The sequence below is a fragment of the Diospyros lotus genome, chromosome 1 (genome assembly GCF_014633365.1).
Source record: "Diospyros lotus cultivar Yz01 chromosome 1, ASM1463336v1, whole genome shotgun sequence".
In the NCBI taxonomy this organism is placed as follows: Eukaryota; Viridiplantae; Streptophyta; class Magnoliopsida; order Ericales; family Ebenaceae; genus Diospyros; species Diospyros lotus.
Window position 1 is genome coordinate 37,089,431 of NC_068338.1, and position 18,506 is coordinate 37,107,936.

The 18,506-nt window shown below is 36.3% G+C and overlaps 1 protein-coding gene across 3 annotated transcripts; it reads left to right on the forward strand.

Annotated features, from left to right (window-relative positions):
* The first annotated feature begins 2,040 nt into the window (after nt 1–2,040).
* Nucleotides 2,041–17,923, forward strand: LOC127798447 (peptidyl-prolyl cis-trans isomerase CYP95-like). 3 transcript variants are annotated; one of them, XM_052332022.1, is made up of 14 exons: nt 2,041–2,117; nt 5,882–5,959; nt 6,054–6,108; nt 6,311–6,399; nt 6,687–6,711; nt 8,107–8,145; nt 10,120–10,240; nt 10,415–10,542; nt 10,787–11,150; nt 12,104–12,216; nt 14,680–14,851; nt 15,638–16,378; nt 16,482–16,541; nt 17,338–17,923. In XM_052332022.1, exons 2-14 carry the CDS (start codon nt 5,885–5,887, stop codon nt 17,645–17,647), a joined length of 2,292 nt encoding a protein of 763 aa, XP_052187982.1. In that variant the 5' UTR covers nt 2,041–2,117; nt 5,882–5,884; the 3' UTR covers nt 17,648–17,923. The 3 variants fall into 3 exon arrangements, with proteins under 3 accessions (XP_052187982.1, XP_052187974.1, XP_052187990.1); XM_052332014.1 differs by lacking the exon at nt 2,041–2,117 and adding an exon at nt 3,420–3,679; XM_052332030.1 differs by lacking the exons at nt 2,041–2,117; nt 5,882–5,959; nt 6,054–6,108; nt 6,311–6,399; nt 6,687–6,711 and adding an exon at nt 8,395–8,478.
* The last annotated feature ends 583 nt before the right edge of the window (nt 17,924–18,506 follow it).

An 18,506-nucleotide genomic window follows, 5' to 3' on the forward strand; every position in this document is an offset into this window, starting at 1 on the left:
TCACATGTAATATCAATAGAAGTCTTTTGAAATTCTATAAAAAATTGAAGAAATCGCTGGATAGAAAGACCCATCGAAAATGTTTCCAACGAATTCCTCGTCAAAATTTGGCTTAGCGAGTAAATGAAGCCAGCAATGGAGATGGCCTTATGATATAAGAAATGATTAAAGTTCAAATCAGTCAAAATTTTAAATTGTGGTCAATCAAACATAAATTTTAATTTATTATTTCAGTAGTTTATGATTTTTTTTTCAATTGCGAGCAATCAGATATAATATTTAATTTGTGATATTATTAGCCCAATACTTATATTTTGTGACCTATTAAACCCAAAACAACATTCTCTTCAGCAGATGGCATTTACTTGACTCAAAGAAAAAAATAATTTACTGTATTAAAATATTGTTATAATTATTACAAATATTTTAAAATAATTATCACAAATGTTTTAAAAAACAATACATTTATAATAGATTATTTTTAATAAAATAAATTATTATTTGTTTCATTTGAGCCTAGTGAATATGAGGCTCCGAAAGAAATGCTATTTTGAGTTTAAACAGTGACAAAATAAACGTATTGGGTTAATCAAATCATAGATTCAAAATTAATTTTGGTTGACTACAAGTCTATAATTGAAAGTTCATGGACTGATAAGATCAAAAATTAGAAATTAGATCTGATTGACTACAATGAAAGAGTCAGACAAATTTGAACTTTAATCCTATAAGAAATAAAAATCTCTAATAAAGATTTTATAAAAAAAAATAATAACTAATCAATATCCTTATAATATACTTAGGTAACGTTTGTTAAAATGAACAAAATAAGGGAATATTAAGATAAATTTGGAATAATTTTCAGATCAAAATATGTAATGGTCAAAATAAAATTAGGAAGCATTCTAAAATTTTTAATAAACTATTTGTTAAATTCTTTAAAATGCATTAGATGACACATAAGTCATTTTTTTTTCTTATATGTAGGGATCAAAATATGCTTATCTTAATTCTTAAGGGGATAAGAGATATGCAAATTTTGAAATATCAAAATAAGAGATCATTAATGATTTTTTCAAAAATAGTCAGATAAGTTTAATAAATATATTAAAAATGATAGAAATATGAGACACATCCCATATATTAATTTTTCTACCTCATATATTGATTAACAAACGTTTGCTTTAATACTAAATAATAGATATAACTACTTGATGATTAATTTTATGAAGTGGTAGTCGCACGTTCCCTTCTTGCCTCTTCAGAGGTACCTGTAATAGAGACGGGGACTTGTTCCCCCGGTCAACCTCCGACGATCAAGTCAGATATCTCTCAATTGAGGATTAAGTGTATTTACTCAAATTATATGCTGAAGAAAAGAAAAAGGAATCCCCTTTCTCTTACCTCGCCTCCCCTTTTAACCTTTTATCGGGACAGGGATCATGGAGGGATCTTCGGGATCTCCCCTCCGTCTTCTTCGGAACCTTCCTGATAAGGATTTCATAATAATATCCGTCTCCGAGGAGTTCGGGATAGCTGCTGCCTCCGCGACCTTCGACGAGTTAGTTTGTTCTTACGGCCTCGAAGATTTCTTTACTGAGTGCCTATCCGATTGACGTGACGATGGTTATCTGTCACGTGTCTTCTAGATTTAAACAAGAAGATCACAGACGAAACTCCCTATTAGAAAACGTATCTCCTAATCATCACTGAGTATCTGTCTGGAGCATTGCCGTAATTACGGGATAGAAGGCATTCTCCTCGTCACTGCTCTCTTGAAAAGTAAACAACCATTGCCTTAGCCAGTTTGAGTATTCCCTATAAAAAAACAATCTCAAATATGGAATTGAAACATTGGAACGTGGAGTTGAACCAAAACATCTCAATTTTGTTATAATAAATCAACCCCAACGCATACGGTAAAATGATATCAAACCTGTAATTATAGCAATTGAAGGGTACAGGTAGTCATTTCGGGTCCAGTGCGGGGACAGTTTGGTAAATAGCCATAGGAGCAGAAGCAGCTAGGTTCACGTATATAGCTCTCGCTAGGTTTAGTTCTCCCATCTTTCATCGTGGCATTTCAGTGAAGCAGCGTCTACTGCACCGTCTACCAGGTACGGTTTATGCCCAATCTCTCTCTCCATCTCCCTCTCTCTCTCTCTCTCTCTCTATATATATATATATATATATACACACACACACATATATATTTTCATCCCTTTGATGGAATGTTTTCATGGATAAATTCGAGTTTCTTCGTACTCACCCGTGGTGTGTTTGGAAGAACTCCCTGAATCCGTGGTACCGTAGTTCACTTTAATAGCAGTAGCGAAGAATCTGATTGTTTGGATTTTTGTTCTGGCTAAATTTGCTTTTACCTCGGCGATTTCATGACATTTACGAGATTTGGGGTTTAGGGCCTCAGTTTAATTCAATTATTTTAATGTAAGCCTTTTTTTTTGATGGATTTTAGGTTTATGTGTCTGGAATTGGTTACCTATTCGTTTATGCATGGACGGTTGTAATTCTGTTCGCGAGTATGAGGGAATGTAAACATGTTTTATACTGATATTGAAAGGTCTGTGTTGGTGGGCTAGAGTTATCTGCACTTTTGGGCCAATCAAATGCTTCTTATAGGGTTCATGAGTTTAGTAAATTAGCTTTCTTTTTAAGAATTCATATTAGATCTACAATAGACCGTAGTTTCAAACAACGAAGGAATTGTTGTTTTCAACTGTTCAATTATTTTTCTTGTTATATTGGTTCTAGTAATTTGGAATATGTTTGGACTCTCAATGGGATTACTTGATTTGTTTTGTTCTCTTTTCATTCCGTTACTTCTTACTCACATAATGCTAGTATAAAATATAGCTCATTTAACAGGAAAACCATAAACCTATATCTAACACCTCCAAAAGAAAAAAGAAGAAAAATAATGATCAGTTCTAAGCCATGGGAGAGTATCTACACGTACTGACGTCTATTCTCTGTTATAAACTTGGCTTTTTGAACCCCCAATGTTTCTCATATAGTCATTCCCAAAATATGCCACACCCATAGCCTGCCTCTATGTTGCAGCAAGATCCTTAGCATCCCTAAGGAAACCCAAACAAAGCTAAACAAGCAACCAGGAATTAAAGATCATAATCTCTAGCCATCGTGCAGAAGGCAAGGATGTGAAGAACTGATTCTTATACTTCTGTACGTGTACCTATCACCCATTTGCTAAGTTTCTATAACTTAGATGTGGTATTATTTGAATTACCTAGTTGTTGAGCGGGTCAACACATCATAAGAGGGTCAACCCTATACAAAAGAACATAAGAACCCATGTGGTTATCTATGAGTGGATCATCATATTTGTTATTGTTATTTTGGAAAACAGGTGTTTGGATGTGGTTTGAGGATTGCAATTACTATTTGTCCCATGTTGATGTGATCAGGAGTGGCCTCTTCCAAGGCATATACCAAGTGTTAATGCTATCCAAATTCTGGACAAATGATTTAGGTAGTGTGATGGTGCAGTTCTGATGATTCTAGATTGAGTTATTATGTAACTTTGCTGGCAAAATTGTACGAATTTGATGTTGGACCCAGCTGAAGCTTGGCATTGCGATGCATGTCAATTGCGATGCAAAAGTGGTTAATTGTAGCAAGAGCCCTATGCAGCTATGAGGTACATAGAATATTATTAGTTATGTTGGATAAGATATTCTGTTCATTATAGAGATTAAGGTGGATATTCCCATTGTTGAAGGTTTTATGAAGGTGGGAGGAGCTTTGAAGTAGTTGTGCCATGATCTAATACTCATCAATTTATGTCAACAAACTGTGCTGTGAAAATTTGCGTGGCTAGCAACGAATAGAAAATTCCGTATTATTAACTTCCAAACAAAATTTAGTTGGGCAATGACATTGTTTGGGGGGGGGGGGGGGTGTTTAAATAAGTTGTGTCCATTTGTTTTGTTAAGATTGTCTTTTCATTCCTGAGCCAAATTTTATTATCTTGCAATCTTTTGGGCCATTCTGGGAAACCAATCTGGACGTGTAGTAAATTCCTTAGAAGGAGGATCTTTTTAATTCTGTGTGGGATGATGCTGGAAGTCGTAAATTAAAAAAAAGGAAAATGAAGTAGTGCAACTAACAATCACAGATTACTTTACTTTGCTGTCAGTTTTCATGTGTTTGTTTTAATTTAGTTTGTGTTTATTTTTATTTTCTGTTAAAAATATAGATTAACATTATGTTTGATAATGTTGTTGTTTTTCAAAGTTTTGAAAATAAAAACTGAAAATGATGTTTGATAAAAATTGTGTATTTTATTAGATTTAAAGATATGATAAGTAAAAATGTTTGATAAAAAAATTTGTTTTTATTTTCTTTGCATATTTTATGTTTGTCAATGTGAAGATTTATTAAAAAATACATATATTTTTGGCTATGTCAAATTTTATGTTTCTCAATTTGATCCCACATTCCAATTTTGTAAATTACCTAGCAATATAATATTATTAAATTTGTTAACCTTATAATTTTAATGCTTAAAACGGCTTTTGGCTTGAAGGGACATGATATATGTAGATTTGGATTACTTTCTCTTTAGAAGCATTATCACTTCCAAGGTGGTTTTGTATTTGGGGGTCTGTCTTGGACGTTTTAAGGACATGCTGGGGCACGTGGGATGCTGAGGTGGCCCTCGTTAATATATCATACTCATTTCAGACAGCTGTTTGAATGTGTCATAATATTGTTGTGCAGTCTTCACACACTTGGACATCACATGTCCATGAAGGGAATATACATGCCAAGACTTGAGAGACATACAAAGCAGGCTGTAACATTAAATAAGATATCTTTGAAAGTTTTTGAAATTAAAATTTGTGAGTTTATGCCTCTCAAATAATCTTTTTTGAAGTTTTTAATTTGATTTAAGAATTTTGAAACAAAAAACATATTAAAGAATTTTGGGGGGGGCACTCTTAAAACTAAAACTTGCTTCGTCTTAATACCTGTCTAAATTAACTATTAAGATTTTAAGAGAAGAAGCAAGGAGCATGGCTTTCCTCCCCTTACTGTCTCTGTGTATTTGTCTTATCCTACATCCAGCCTGTGTTGCCAGTAAGATGACTTGAACCCCCCTCTTTTTATTCACACATCTTCTATACTTGATATGTACTTGTAACATAAAAAATGAAGAAAATGCGAGTACTTATATATTTAAGCAACAACAACATATCAAGCTGTAGTCCCTTTATCCCATTAGGCAGGGTTGGCTACATGGATTTTATCTTGTCAATCATTTATGGTCTCATATTTTCGCTTTAATATGTTTGTTGCCATATCAATGCTGGGGTGTGTCCATTTTTTTTGAAATACTGGTGGCGTGCCATATTATGTACATTGCTTTTTAGCTTTTTGTTGATGGAAGATATTTTCCTTATAAAGGAAACTGGTGATAAAAGACTTGAATGGTCAACCTTGTGTAATTTTGACATAAAATGATTCATATAGTTCTGGAAGTAATGTAATGGAAGAGGTTTGGAAGTTCTGCAGGAAAATATGGCAAACCAGAAATGCCTTTCCTCTCTTTCTTTCTTTAACATCCCTGTTAAATGTAAGCATTTGTCTGTAGCTATCAGCAGGTTACTTTTGGTTCTGTATTCTTTAGATACTTTTAAATGCTCAAGTTGCTTATAAAAATAGTTTTCTTGTCCTTATATCATTTATTGGATGTTTTGATATATATATTTGTATTTTTGACCTTAACTCCCCCCTTCCAAGGTTTCTTTTTGATGCAATGAATTGGTTGTGTTATATTGATATTTGCTGTCCAACCATTAGTAATGCTGACTTGAAGTTGTGATCTGTGAATACAAAGAAAATGAGCAAGAAGAACCCACTGGTGTTTTTAGATGTGTCAATCGATGGCAATCCTATTGAAAGGATGGTTTTTGAGGTATTTCCTTATTTAGCTATTCTACTCTAGTATGAATTCAGATAATTTATCTACCTGAAGAATTGAATACAATTAATTTGTTGGTGATCTGTAGCTTTTTGCTGATGCTGCTCCTAGGACTGCGGAAAATTTCCGTGCACTCTGTACAGGTACATTTGTGTGGCAATAAGTTAAAAATTGATACAATCAAAGCTTCTACACTTTTTCCTTTTTCTACTTATATTCCGTCTTGTTTCCCTTCTTATGAAGTAAGTCTGAACTTCTTTTATGCTCTAATTCATTTTCTTGTGATTCTGGATTGATGTCAGTTTAATGCTTTGGGATCTTTTATTTTATTTTTTATTTTTTAAGGGGAGAAAGGAATTGGTCCTAAGTCTGGAAAACCCCTACACTATAAAGGTTCCTTTTTTCATCGCATTGTGAGGGGATCAATGGCTCAGGTATGTCCTTTACTCCTTACACAAGCTCTGGGTTGTGATTGAGTGCCTCTGATTTTTTTTTTTTTAATGATTTAGGAGTGGTGTTTGTCTGTCAGTAAAGCTATCCCTTTTTATGTCATATGGTACAGGATTGAGGGTCTTAACTGCTTTTCTTGTGATGTACCCCATGGTTGTGCTTATAAGTAGTCTATCCTAAAGAAGTACTGAACTCCTCTGTTCAGTATATTTTTGTCGTAAAAGTTACCTTCTTTATTACCCTACACTAATTCTTGTTTTATATGCTGCAGGGTGGTGATTTTCTTAAACGAGATGGTACGTATTTCTTTGGTGTTTATTCTTGTCTTTTTTCTGCTTGGTTGTCTGGTGACGTAAAGCTTGGGCAAATTATGTTGGGGTCCCTTTTTAACATGTAACCAATGGTGAAATATCCTATTGACTTGCTTACCTCTCCACTTTGTGCATCTGACAGTGTGATCAGAACACTTATTTTCAAGTGGCGAGGCACCCAAAATTTCTAAATTCTTTGCCTGATGTGATTTTTAACAACTGAAGCTGAATCTGAAACAAACTTTTATTATGCCCTTACTGATAAATCCTTGGCTGAGCCTTGATAGCAATGGTAAGGTTCATCCTTTGTGATTGGAATGTCATGGGTTCAAGTGGTGGAAATAGCCTGTTTGTAAAGTAAGGGTCAGTCTACATAGAAAAGCAATCCCATGACCTTTGCAAGGCGGGGATGTGCATCTGGAGTCCTGCTTGTAAATCCCCCAATGCTTTGACTTTGATGTACAATTTTACCATGTAAAATTCAAATGTATTCCTTAAACAGAATAGGCCTAATGGACCAAATTTTGGTTCAATCTCCTGTATTATGAGCATGTAAGAAAAAGAATATATTCTGGAAATAAAATGATAAGAGGAAAAGAAAAAATGATTTTCTGCTTAGAGGATAGATAGATTAGGAAAGGACCTTCGGCTTTCTAGTGTTTCCTATTATCATAGAAACTCGTATGCACAAGCAATAGGTTTAAGAAACTGATTAGTTTGATTCTCTGTTTGGTTATCTTTTATTATTAAAAATGACTATTCTCTGTTTGGTTATCTTTTATTATTAAAAATGTGGTATGGTTTATATGATTACTTCCAATCTTATATCTTTTACATAACATGTAGAAGTACAGATGAGGCTGATGAAATATTATGCTTTCTGTTCCAACTTCACTATGGCCTTATGTTGATTGGTATGGTATATAAATTCGAGCTAAGGACTTCAGCATGCTGTCAGCACAAGTTTTTATTTGATCACTGAAACTAAATATGATGAAAGCAAGTGGTGCAACAGCTGAAGCAATGAGATCTTATCCAAGGAGAAGAACCCTCTATATTGTGGCCTCTAACTTTGTCCTGTTAAATTATCATGAAGCTGAAATGAAAAGGGGATATAATGCTTAATAAGTTTAAATGACTGCTGACTTAGCTTGGTACTGGTCAGGGATTGGGAATATGGACTTGTAATGAACTTGAGGGTAATAGTGTACTCTTTGAAAATTTGAGTAATCATCTGTACTCCCTCCATCCTTTTATTATCCTGTTCAATCAAAGCCATCCCTATGAGGGTTCCAAGTATTATATGTTTTTAATGGGTAGCCAATCTAAGTTGCTGGATTCAGGTAATGGTTATCTAAAATCACCATTTTTAATTTGCAGGGAGTTTTGGAGAAAGCATATATGGTGAGAAGTTTCCAGGTGAGATTATAATTGTGTTTAGTTTTTCATGTGCCAATTGTTAATTGTCTAAATTGTCTAGTCAAGATGCAGCTTTCAACCGAGCAATACATAAGCTTCTGCAGCATCTTTTTAAGAAAATAATTCAAATTATTAATAGGAGAACGGCCATGCACACACACACGCATACAGATCTATGTATATTCTTTATTCCCCATATAGTTTTGTAACTTGAGAGCAAATGGGTTTCCTTTTGCATTGCCTGTGAAGGTTGGGGCTGACTTTGATCTTATTCTCGGTGATGGGAGCTTCGACCGAATGAAATTTGGACAATTGTATTTGTCCCTTAAAATGGTAGGGTGTATGGATACTATGTCTACATGTGTATGCATCTCTATGATTTCTGGATTGGTATATTATCTGTTGCCTGATTTATTCAAAGTGGTATTTTTCAGTTTGGTATTATTATCAGTTTTTCTATTATTTTATGTTACTTTATTTAGGTATTCTGATTTTCTAGGTGTATCCTTCTAAGCAGCGAAACGGCTCCCATTTGTTCAGTTAAGGTTTCAAAATTTTTTCTATTTGAATGGAAGTTCCAAGTTTGTCTTCTTATAATTTTCATTGTTTTCTTTCTGTTAATGTGTATACTACTCTCTGTATGGATCAGGGTAGGCTAGTGGGTTCATTTTTTTCTTTTCCGTTCTTTTTATTTTTTATTTTTTTTGGGGAGGGGGGGGGGGGTATGTAACATAGGACAGTAACCAAAGCAAATGCGCTTAACTGGCTGTGCTGCCAGGTGGTAAACCAATTGCATGTTATCTCTAATTACCAGAAAGCTGTAAACTTGGGAAGTGTAGTATGTGGTACTTAAGATTTGAATCCCTTGCATTCTATGTATAGTTTTTGAGATGTTGTACATGTATATTCTTCGTTAGCACCTTTGCTGCCGTAAATTTTAAATCCTTTAGCTCAGTTTAAAATTAATTTTTCAGACACGAATGTAGAATTGCATGCTCCTTAAGAAATGGTCCTATTCAGACTCTGAACCATGACTAACCCCCTTGTTCTATTGGTATCTGAACTCGATTTTGTGCCTGTATTTGTGTTGCTTTGTGAGCACCAGACTTGCATAAAAGCCTTATTGCTGTTCTTTGGAGTTCTGTTTTGTACGAAGGTGACTTGTCTCACCACCTTTACTTGCCTCCCTACTCTACAACACAAATAACTATATTTTGTTTTTGTTTATTTATTTTTTGGGTGGGTGGATATGGGATTTGGTAGCTGATGGTGTTAAAGGGGTGTAGCATGCTGGTGCATTCTTGCTGTCTTTGTATAGCCATTAGGCCACCTGCTGTTGCTGTCAATTGTGGCCTTCTCCTGGTGCCACAAACTTGATGCCATAATTGCGGTTGTCACTCAGAATGATTTAACCATAGCTGTGATCACAGCAGTCATTATTCACTGAGGCAGAATATCATGTTTTCTGTACTGCACCAGTTACCCAGAGATGGAGTTCAATGACTGCTACAGTCATTATATATATGAATAGTTAAAATGGTGTGATGGAGTGCAACATTTCCATCATGTTAATAGAATGATGAGCTTTTGCCTTTGTACACTATTTTATGTTTCCTGAATAACAAACCACACACTAAAGCATCAGTGTTCTGAGTGGGATGTTTGTAATGTTGTTTTTCTTATCCCTATGGTATGATAGGGTGAAAGTCTGCAACTACCTAGTGTGCTTCACATGCATGGCATCGTGCCATACTGAAATGAAGCAGATTGCAATCCAGTGTGCCTGCAACCACTAAAAAACGTTATCTGTGTTCAGGCCTGCAAGTTTTGTGATGGATTTCTTTACTTAAATAAAATATCATACTATGTTCAGAATATGCATTCTCTGTGATGGATATCTTTGCCCATGATGTTTCATGTACACTAGTTTACTACTTTCATGAATCTCACCATAGCTGTTATGCCATATTTCAGATGAGCCATCCTCCAAGCTAAAGCATGACGAGCGAGGTCTTCTTTCAATGGCAGTGGCAGATCGTGATGCACGTGGTTCTTTATTCATAATCACATTTGAGGCTAATCACCATATTGACAGGTTTGTTTGTCTGCATATATTATTAGTATCCTTAGCATGACCATTGAACTGATCTTGTTTGATGCTTATATTTCTGCATATTATTGGCAAGTACACTTTTCCATCATATTTTGCTATGTTTATGACGAAATTTCCATCTTTCTTAAATTTCTCCATTGTGGCATTTCTTAACAGGAAGTACGTTGTTTTTGGGAAACTTGTGCATGGGTATGATGTTTTGGAGAAGATTGAAGATGCAGGTGATGATGACGGGAGACCAGCTGTAACTGTAAAGATCATCAATTGTGGCGAATTCCATGAGGGTGAGAACCAGAGAGATGCTGTTCTTGATAATTGATTCTGCCTTCTCAGGATAACTTATTTTGTAGATTATCCTGTTAAGAGATCTCATGTGATGCTATACACATATTTAAGGTTTTTTTTTTTTATTCTGAATATTCCTCTTAAAGAGCTCTCAGATGTTGTCTAATCTGTATGCATGAATCTTTCAAATTTTATTCCTGAACGTGTGTATGAGCTAGCTGGTTTAATTATCTTTGTATGCAGAGAAAAAGAGAACAAGTAGGCTGAAAGTTGAAAAAGATGCTTCCTTGGAGGCTAAGAATCATGAAGTATGTCGTAAGGGGAAGCATAAGAAGTCTTCAAGAGAGAGAAGAAAAAAGAGAAGAAGATACCATACGTCTGAATCAGATACTTCCTCAGATAGCGAGACAGAATCATCTGAATCTGATAGTGATTCTGACTCATATATATCTTCATCTTCTGAGTTGAGTTCTTCAAGTGAGGACAGGCGAAAGAAGAGAAAGAGATCTACTAAGAGAGACAAGTATAGACGTGGCAAAAGGAGGGACCGTAGGCGCGGAAAAAAACGGAGGCGGCGTGATAAGAGATCAAAGCGCAGATCAAAAAGGTGTTTCTAAAAACTTGTTAATTCTGTTGTATGTGTTTTGGCTCCACTTTTTTAGCCAATCCTATCTATTGGGATTAAGGCTTGATATGTTGTTTTTAACTCCTCTTTCTTTTGAACTTTTTTGGTAGCATTCACAATGTTATCTATTTGCCAATGGTCAATACATATTTTCTCCGATTATAATTAGAGAGAGGATTGCTGAGCTAGGGTCTATGTAGCAGACCCCACCTGATGGGGGGCTATGCTTCAATGTTGTCATTTATAGTTAGATAAAAGAAACTACAAACTCTTAAACCCAACAAACAACTAATTCATATTGGATGGGGCCTTGAATAATTGTTTTCTTGTCATCACGACTTTGTATTTTGTTATGTGTGTTTCATTAATTAGAGATTTTGGTTCTCCATTGATGGAATTAAATATCAAGAATTAACACTAAGGGATCATTTTCCCTGGTTTCATATGGAAATTTCTTCAGAGGTTGCTGTGGTGTCATGCCTGTCTAACTGATGCATCTGAGATAAAATTTATTTTTTAACAGTATTTAGCTTGTTGATGCACTTATTCTACACTTTGAGTGCTTACTGCTTACCTATCCAAAGAAATTTTGAGAAGTTTTGGTACTAAAGCATAAATTTACGTTGCATTATGATCTTTAGTTGTCTCTAAAATCAAGGCAATATTGTGAATAGTTTCTGCATGGAGAGATGCTAACTGCTGAGAGCAATGTTATTTTAACACCCAAGGTTTTTGTTCTTCTTTTTTTCACTCCAGTGTTTTCTTTATTTTTTTCTTCGTGGGATGTTCAATGGTTTGCTATTTATTTCATCTGTACTTATTTCTTGCAAGAGTAGTGGAGGAATATATTTTTGACTGTTTGATGAAGTAATAAGTTTCCTTGTTACTGCTCCTGTGTTGTGCTGAAGTTCTCCCTGTTTGGTATATTTTGAAAGGTCATCTGAGAGTCCTACTGATACTGAGAATGGGAGTAAAAGTGAAAGTATCTCAGATGATGCTGATGGTAGGGGGTCAATTCATAGGCATAAAAACTATGCTCAGATAACTGGTATGCTCCTCCTCTGTTATGGCTTAGATTTCTACTATACTCCCAATATGATTTAACTGTAATAGAAAAAGGTACTACAATCTATTATGCTGGTTTGTAACATTTGAGCACGATCCTTATATGTACTCAGATAGAGTGACTGGCTTTTTCCCATATTTAAATTGTTTCAAAGAATTTGGTATGAATCCATTCTACCATATGATGAAAAGTTTGAAACGTAGATCATTGGACACAAAAGATGCTATAAAATATTCAATGGCCCAAAACATTTTAGCATCTGTAGTTTAAGCATATGAGATTTGGAAGTCTCTTTTATATTGATGTACTTGATTGTCTGATGAGAAGGGTGTCTGTCACACAAGCCTCGATTGTTTGTTCGCATGCATGAGGTGTTTGTTTGTTCTCATGCATGAGGGAGCAATGGCTTCATTTTCTAGTTTTCTTTGCATGTTTGTTTTCAGCAAATTCTAAAATGGTTTTGCCATTTTCTCCTTGTGTGATGCCCCTTTTGTATTGTCTAAAGGGGTGAGGAGGAGACAACCAAGATAACTTTTCACTAGGATGCCACCCAAAATGAGTCGTACTCCTACCAGGCTTGGGGGAGATCCGGATGAGTTGGACTATGTTCTTTTACTTGTTTTTTCTGGCAGTATATTTTGTCTATGCTATGTGCAATTAGGAAAAAATCTTGAGTCTTTTAAATCCTTGACAATTATAATAAAGTATCTTAATACTATGGTTTGTGTGCAAATATTATTTTCAACAATGCGTTAGGAGAAGCAAAGTGATAACAGTGTTATTAAAGGTCCAAGGCGCACTAAGGCGCGAGGCGAGGTGCGAGCCTGGTGGAACTAGACGCAAGTTAATAAAAAAAAATATATGTCATAGTTGAAGAAAAAGGTATAAAATAGATCATAACTTCTAATAATATTTTAATAAGCATGTTATAAAAAAAACCATTCTAAAGACCAAACATTTCTATATTTTCATCATTAGAAGTGGTGTTTGTACCTCGCAAAACAATCACAAGAACTAATCGTTAGGGCAAAGAAAACAGCAAAACAGTAAGTAAAATAAACGAACAGCAAGCTGAAAAATAGAACAACAAACTCCCTTTCAACGCTTCGGCAATGGAGAAGAAGAAGGTGGATTTGCAAGGTTTAGCTTTGATTGGTCTGACACCCACAAAGGTACCCTAGAATCGGTTCCAAGCACAACCCAAGAACCGCATTTAATCAACACCCAAAACTGCCTCAATCACAAAACCCACAATCGTGAATTGAACACCCACACAAGGACAAAGAAAACCCTACCAAGGAGAACCCTCTTCTCACTCTCGTCTCTCTCTCTCTCTCTTCTCGCATTCCCCTCTCGTTCGGCCGCCCTATTTCCCCAATATATCGATACAAATAACCTCCCAAGAACCAGATAGAGATCTCCAAGGATGAGGATAACCATCAGGTTATCCAATAGATTGAGATAAGGTAGGAGAAACAAACCTGCATGGAATCGGTCAGAGGAAGGAATCCAAGCCTCTGTTGGAATTGGGAGAACAAACGCCTTCAACAGAAGTGAAGAAGCTAGGTCAACATAGGACTTATATATGTGGGCTCTGTGATAAAGCTTTGTGGGCTGAGAACAAATGGGCTTGGTCTTTGGTTTTGAGCAGCTAGACCAAGCCCAGCTTTCCTCAAACCCAAAGTAAATGTGCTTGGGCCATCTTCTTGTTGGGCCACCTATTTGTGGGATTGGACCTCTCAACAAAACTATCAATCCTGGGCCGAGGCCTATGATAGACAACTTACTCAACCAAATACATCATCGCTTTGGACTTGTTGGGTATCACACCTCAACAAGAAGCATCATCTCTAATATCTTCTTCCACATCATCTACTCCTCTTGTTGGATGATTTCTATGCTTTAGAAGTGTGATGATAGTTTCATACATTTTTTTGATAGGTAATATACTAGACTTAAATTTGCATCTTTATTTGTTTTGGTGACTTAATGTTGCATTTTGTTATTGCATGCCTTGAATTTGTTCAATTCTTCTATCCATCTTCATCTAGTTCAAATTCAATTGGAGCATTTGAAGTAGTAAACTTTTTACTTATTGTCAAATTTGTAGTTGAAGCAATAAATTTAAACCCTAAACAATACAAATTTAAATAAAGTAACAAACAATAAAATAAAAAGCTTGAAAAACAGCTAAAAAGCCCAATGCGCGCGCCTTTGCCTAAGGCGCCTTGGGCTGAGGCGTGCCTTTTGGTCTGCGCCCGCCTGGAAGGCTTTCAGGCGCCCAGGGTGCGCCTTGTGCTTAGGCGCGTCTTTAATAATACTGAGTGACAAGACTCTTATACCTCAGGTTTTAGTTCTCTTACATAGAACTCTAAATTTGCTCTCTCTTCCTCCTTTCTAGAATACATGTCAAACCCCCCTACTGCTTTTGTTGACTTTCTGTAGATGGAAATCAATCTCCTTTGAAAGGAGAGGTATCTCATATAATTGAAAAAGAAGATGGTGAGTACCCAAAGGAAAATGGAAAGCGGCAAAGCAATGGAATAGAAGTGGAAATGAAGACTGACAGACCTGCAGATAGGCCTGATATATTGGACGATCACCCAGGAAAATCTAGGTATGTTTTTTTATATTTATCACATGACAGGTATTATTTGTTCCCAGGGCTGTGTTGGGACTTTTATTCAGTAGCGGGAGCATTTAAATAAAATCACATACTAAATTACTTTTTAATTGATAACTAAAGGAAATTAAGAAAAAATAAATCTATTAGTGAAATGAAATTTTGATTTAAAAATTTTAAATGTGCTTTAAAATGAACACATTAAAACTGATAAAATTCTGAAGACATTTTTATGCACGATGTTTTGTAACTAAGAGTTACTTTATTGTTAAGAAAAAAAACCCATTCCATGAAAGAATGGACTAATAATTATATAAACTAAGAAACAAGTAATTATTTATATTTTTATTTTAATATTTTACCTAATAATTGGTGGGTATAGAGGTGTACTGACTTATTAAATTCCAAATAAAAATATTTTACTGAATTGAACTCCACAAGAAAAAAGCTGCAAGTGGAATTTGTCAAAAATGTATATACATCTGATTCTCAATTATTCCAGTGTAAAACCAAATATTCATTATCACGTGCAATTTTATAAGTATCTATTAATAGCTTGCAAGTAGTCAAGTTACAAGAAATTAGTACGGTAATAAGTCAGTGTGGGCAAATATCTGAATTTTTATTCATCATTCTGGAAAAGTAATATGTTCAGAGGCCAAAAGTAGAAAGAAAAAGGAAAGAGGTGAATTGGGGCAAGTGGGACTGGACCTTTCTTGGGTCCGGCCTTGTTTGTTCTCCTGGTCTATTCCAGATAGCTTACTAAAAGTTGATGAGCAGGAGCCGGAGCATGAGTCCCAAGAGGAGTTTGAGCAAGGGCCATAGTGTGAGCCCACAGAAGAGCATGAGCAGGAGCCCTAGTGTTGATAGAAGTCCCAGAATCTCACGAAGAAGCAGGAGCATCAGCAGAAGCCCAGTAAGAAGTGAGAGTAGCAGAAGCCCAGTGAGAAGTGCCAGTAGAAGCCCAGTGAGAAGCGCCGGCAGAAGCCCTGTAAGGGGAAAGAACGGAAGAAGCATCAGCAGGAGCCCATTGGGAACCCGACATGGGAGAAGCATCAGTAAGAGTCCCAGAACATCCCCACCTCAAAGGAGCCTTAGCAGAGCCTCACAAAGAACCTCGTCAAGGAAGTCATCTCGAAAGTCAGTAAGTCGAAGCCCTATAAGAGTAGCTAGAAGAAGTGTAAGCAGAAGCCCTGTTAGATCTTATCGAAGAAGTGTGAGCAGAAGCTCGGGTAGGGCCCCTTCTAGGAGAAGCACTAGCAGGAGTCCAGTGAGGGGACCTACTAGGAATAATCGTCGCTCAAGGAGTCCTGTAAGCACAGGGCGCAGGGCAAGGTCTCCTGTTTCTGACCGTGGAAGGAGCTCATCAAGAAGTCCTTCCCCAGATGAGTCACCCAAGCGCATCAGAAGGGGAAGGGGTTTCAGCCAGCGATACTCTTATGCACGCAGATACAGAACCCCTTCACCAGATCGTTCTCCTGTGAGGCCCTATCGATATGGTGGTAGAAATGACCGTGACAGGTAATAAGCAAATGTCTTGTAAAGTAGCACTACACTTTGTTTAGCTCTGTTTTCTCTGTGAAATGACATTTACTTTTCCTATGATGGTTATGTTTGTTGCTAGATATTACAGGAGATCCCCACGGCGCTACAGGAGCCCACCCAGAGGGAGAACTCCTCCAAGGTCAGTGATCTTCCTTTGTCAATTAGTTCTAAATGCAGACTTGACGTTCTGTAGATTCTCTGATTTATTGACTTGCATTTCAATCTAGAGATCTGTGTAGGGATATGCTGTTTTGAAGCTGTTGGTTGGTAATTTGGCGCAGTTAAATTAGGCTTATTAGCAAGTCCTTGTCTTGTTCTAGTGCAAGTGAAAATTATGTCAGATTGTGAGGTTGTCAGGTGTGCTTCACCACTTTTTGGATGCACCACAACTTTTGGACATTTTTTAGCATGTGGAATTTTCTAACATGGAAAGAATGGAGAGTGAACTCTTGATGGATATTTTGTTTTTATCTATATACAGAATGGGATTATAAAATCTTGATCATTAGCAATTGAATAAATGAAGTCTAGGGTGTCCATGACTGGGAGTAGGTGCATGTAAACCTGCTTGTCGGGCGATTATTTTTGTTATTCCAAGTATTTCTATCAGGTTCCTTGCTAAGTATTCCATCATGCGTGCGCATATAAAACCTGTGCTGAGATTTTTATGTAGGGCGATCTCTATCTCAGTCTGCTTTATTATTTGTAGCCTTACATTTTTAGTATTGGTTGGGTTAGGTGCTCTCTTGCTAATGGTTTACTAGTGGTCTATAGTTCAATCTTGCCCTTCTAGTATGATTCAAATTTCTTTTTATTTTTAGTTCAAAGATATTTAGGTTAAACGCATTCGGTTTAAAATGCGAGTGGGTTCGCCTTGTACCATTGATTTCTTGTTCTCTTCATCACATTTGCCACTGCGAGACATCTTTCTGCAGATACAGAAGCAGAAGAAGCAGGACCAGAAGTCCGGTATCACGGAGCCCAATCCGCTACCGCGACCGCGATCGCAGGTATAGCCGAAGTCCTATCCGCAGTCGTTCTCCCATTGAGACATCCAGATACCGAAGTTCCCCACGTGTCGACAAACGGAGATCACCTTCTCGCAGCAGGAGCCCATCAGCATCAAGGTCCTCTCTCGACTCGCAGTCCCCTAAACAGGCAGGCAAAGAAAGGTCAAGGTCATCTACTGAAAGTCCCCCAGGAAAGAGGGGGTTAGTCTCTTATGGAGATGGCTCCCCAGATTAATTAATAAGGCCAGTCAGTGGTTAGGATGTGTTTGCTGATGAAGTGATAAACTGTAAGCTTTTGCTGTAGTATTATGACGGAGCCTCCTGCCTTTTGCGCCCCCCCCCCCCTCTTTCTCTCTCTCTCTGGGTAAAGTCTGCTAGGGGCAATTTGGAGGGTTAAATTGTTCTATGTTATGTCCTTTATACAACTTTTGGTAGTTACAAGATTGGTCCTATTTTAGAGATTTACTTTGATTTGAATAACATATTATCAGCATAAGATTGTGTTTAGTAATTGTTTGTCAGAGGTTCGTCCTGTTGAACCAGGGTCTGGATTTTGGTTGATCCAAAATGCTAATTAATTTTAGACAAATTTATTTAATTCTCCTACATAAAGAAGGAGAATTAAATAACTAATATCAAAACATGACACACTAGAGCTTATTTTGGTTTTTGTTATTCAGAGTTGATCCTAAACCTACATAAAGAAGGAGAATTAAATAACTAATATCAAAACATGATGAATTTTAGACAAATTATTGAATGAAATTAAATTTAAAACAAACTTGTTTTGACTGTCACTCTTGTTGTTTGCGTAATTATTAAGCTTCCTTTTTCTTTTTCTTATAATATCTTGACAAAATTTTCTCAGCCTTCAATGTAATCAAGAAAAGGGCACCGCTCTAGTGTGAATTTAGTTGCTCAAAAATGACACACTAGAGCTTGCATTCACTAGTTTGAAATGGTCCCAAAAACTTGTTCTTCACTACATAGGAAAGACAAAGTGCATGCAATGCAGCTGGAAAGGGGAAACATAAAGAAAAGGATTGCATTTACTAGAAAACCATCCCCAATCAATCATATGCTAAAATGTGCAC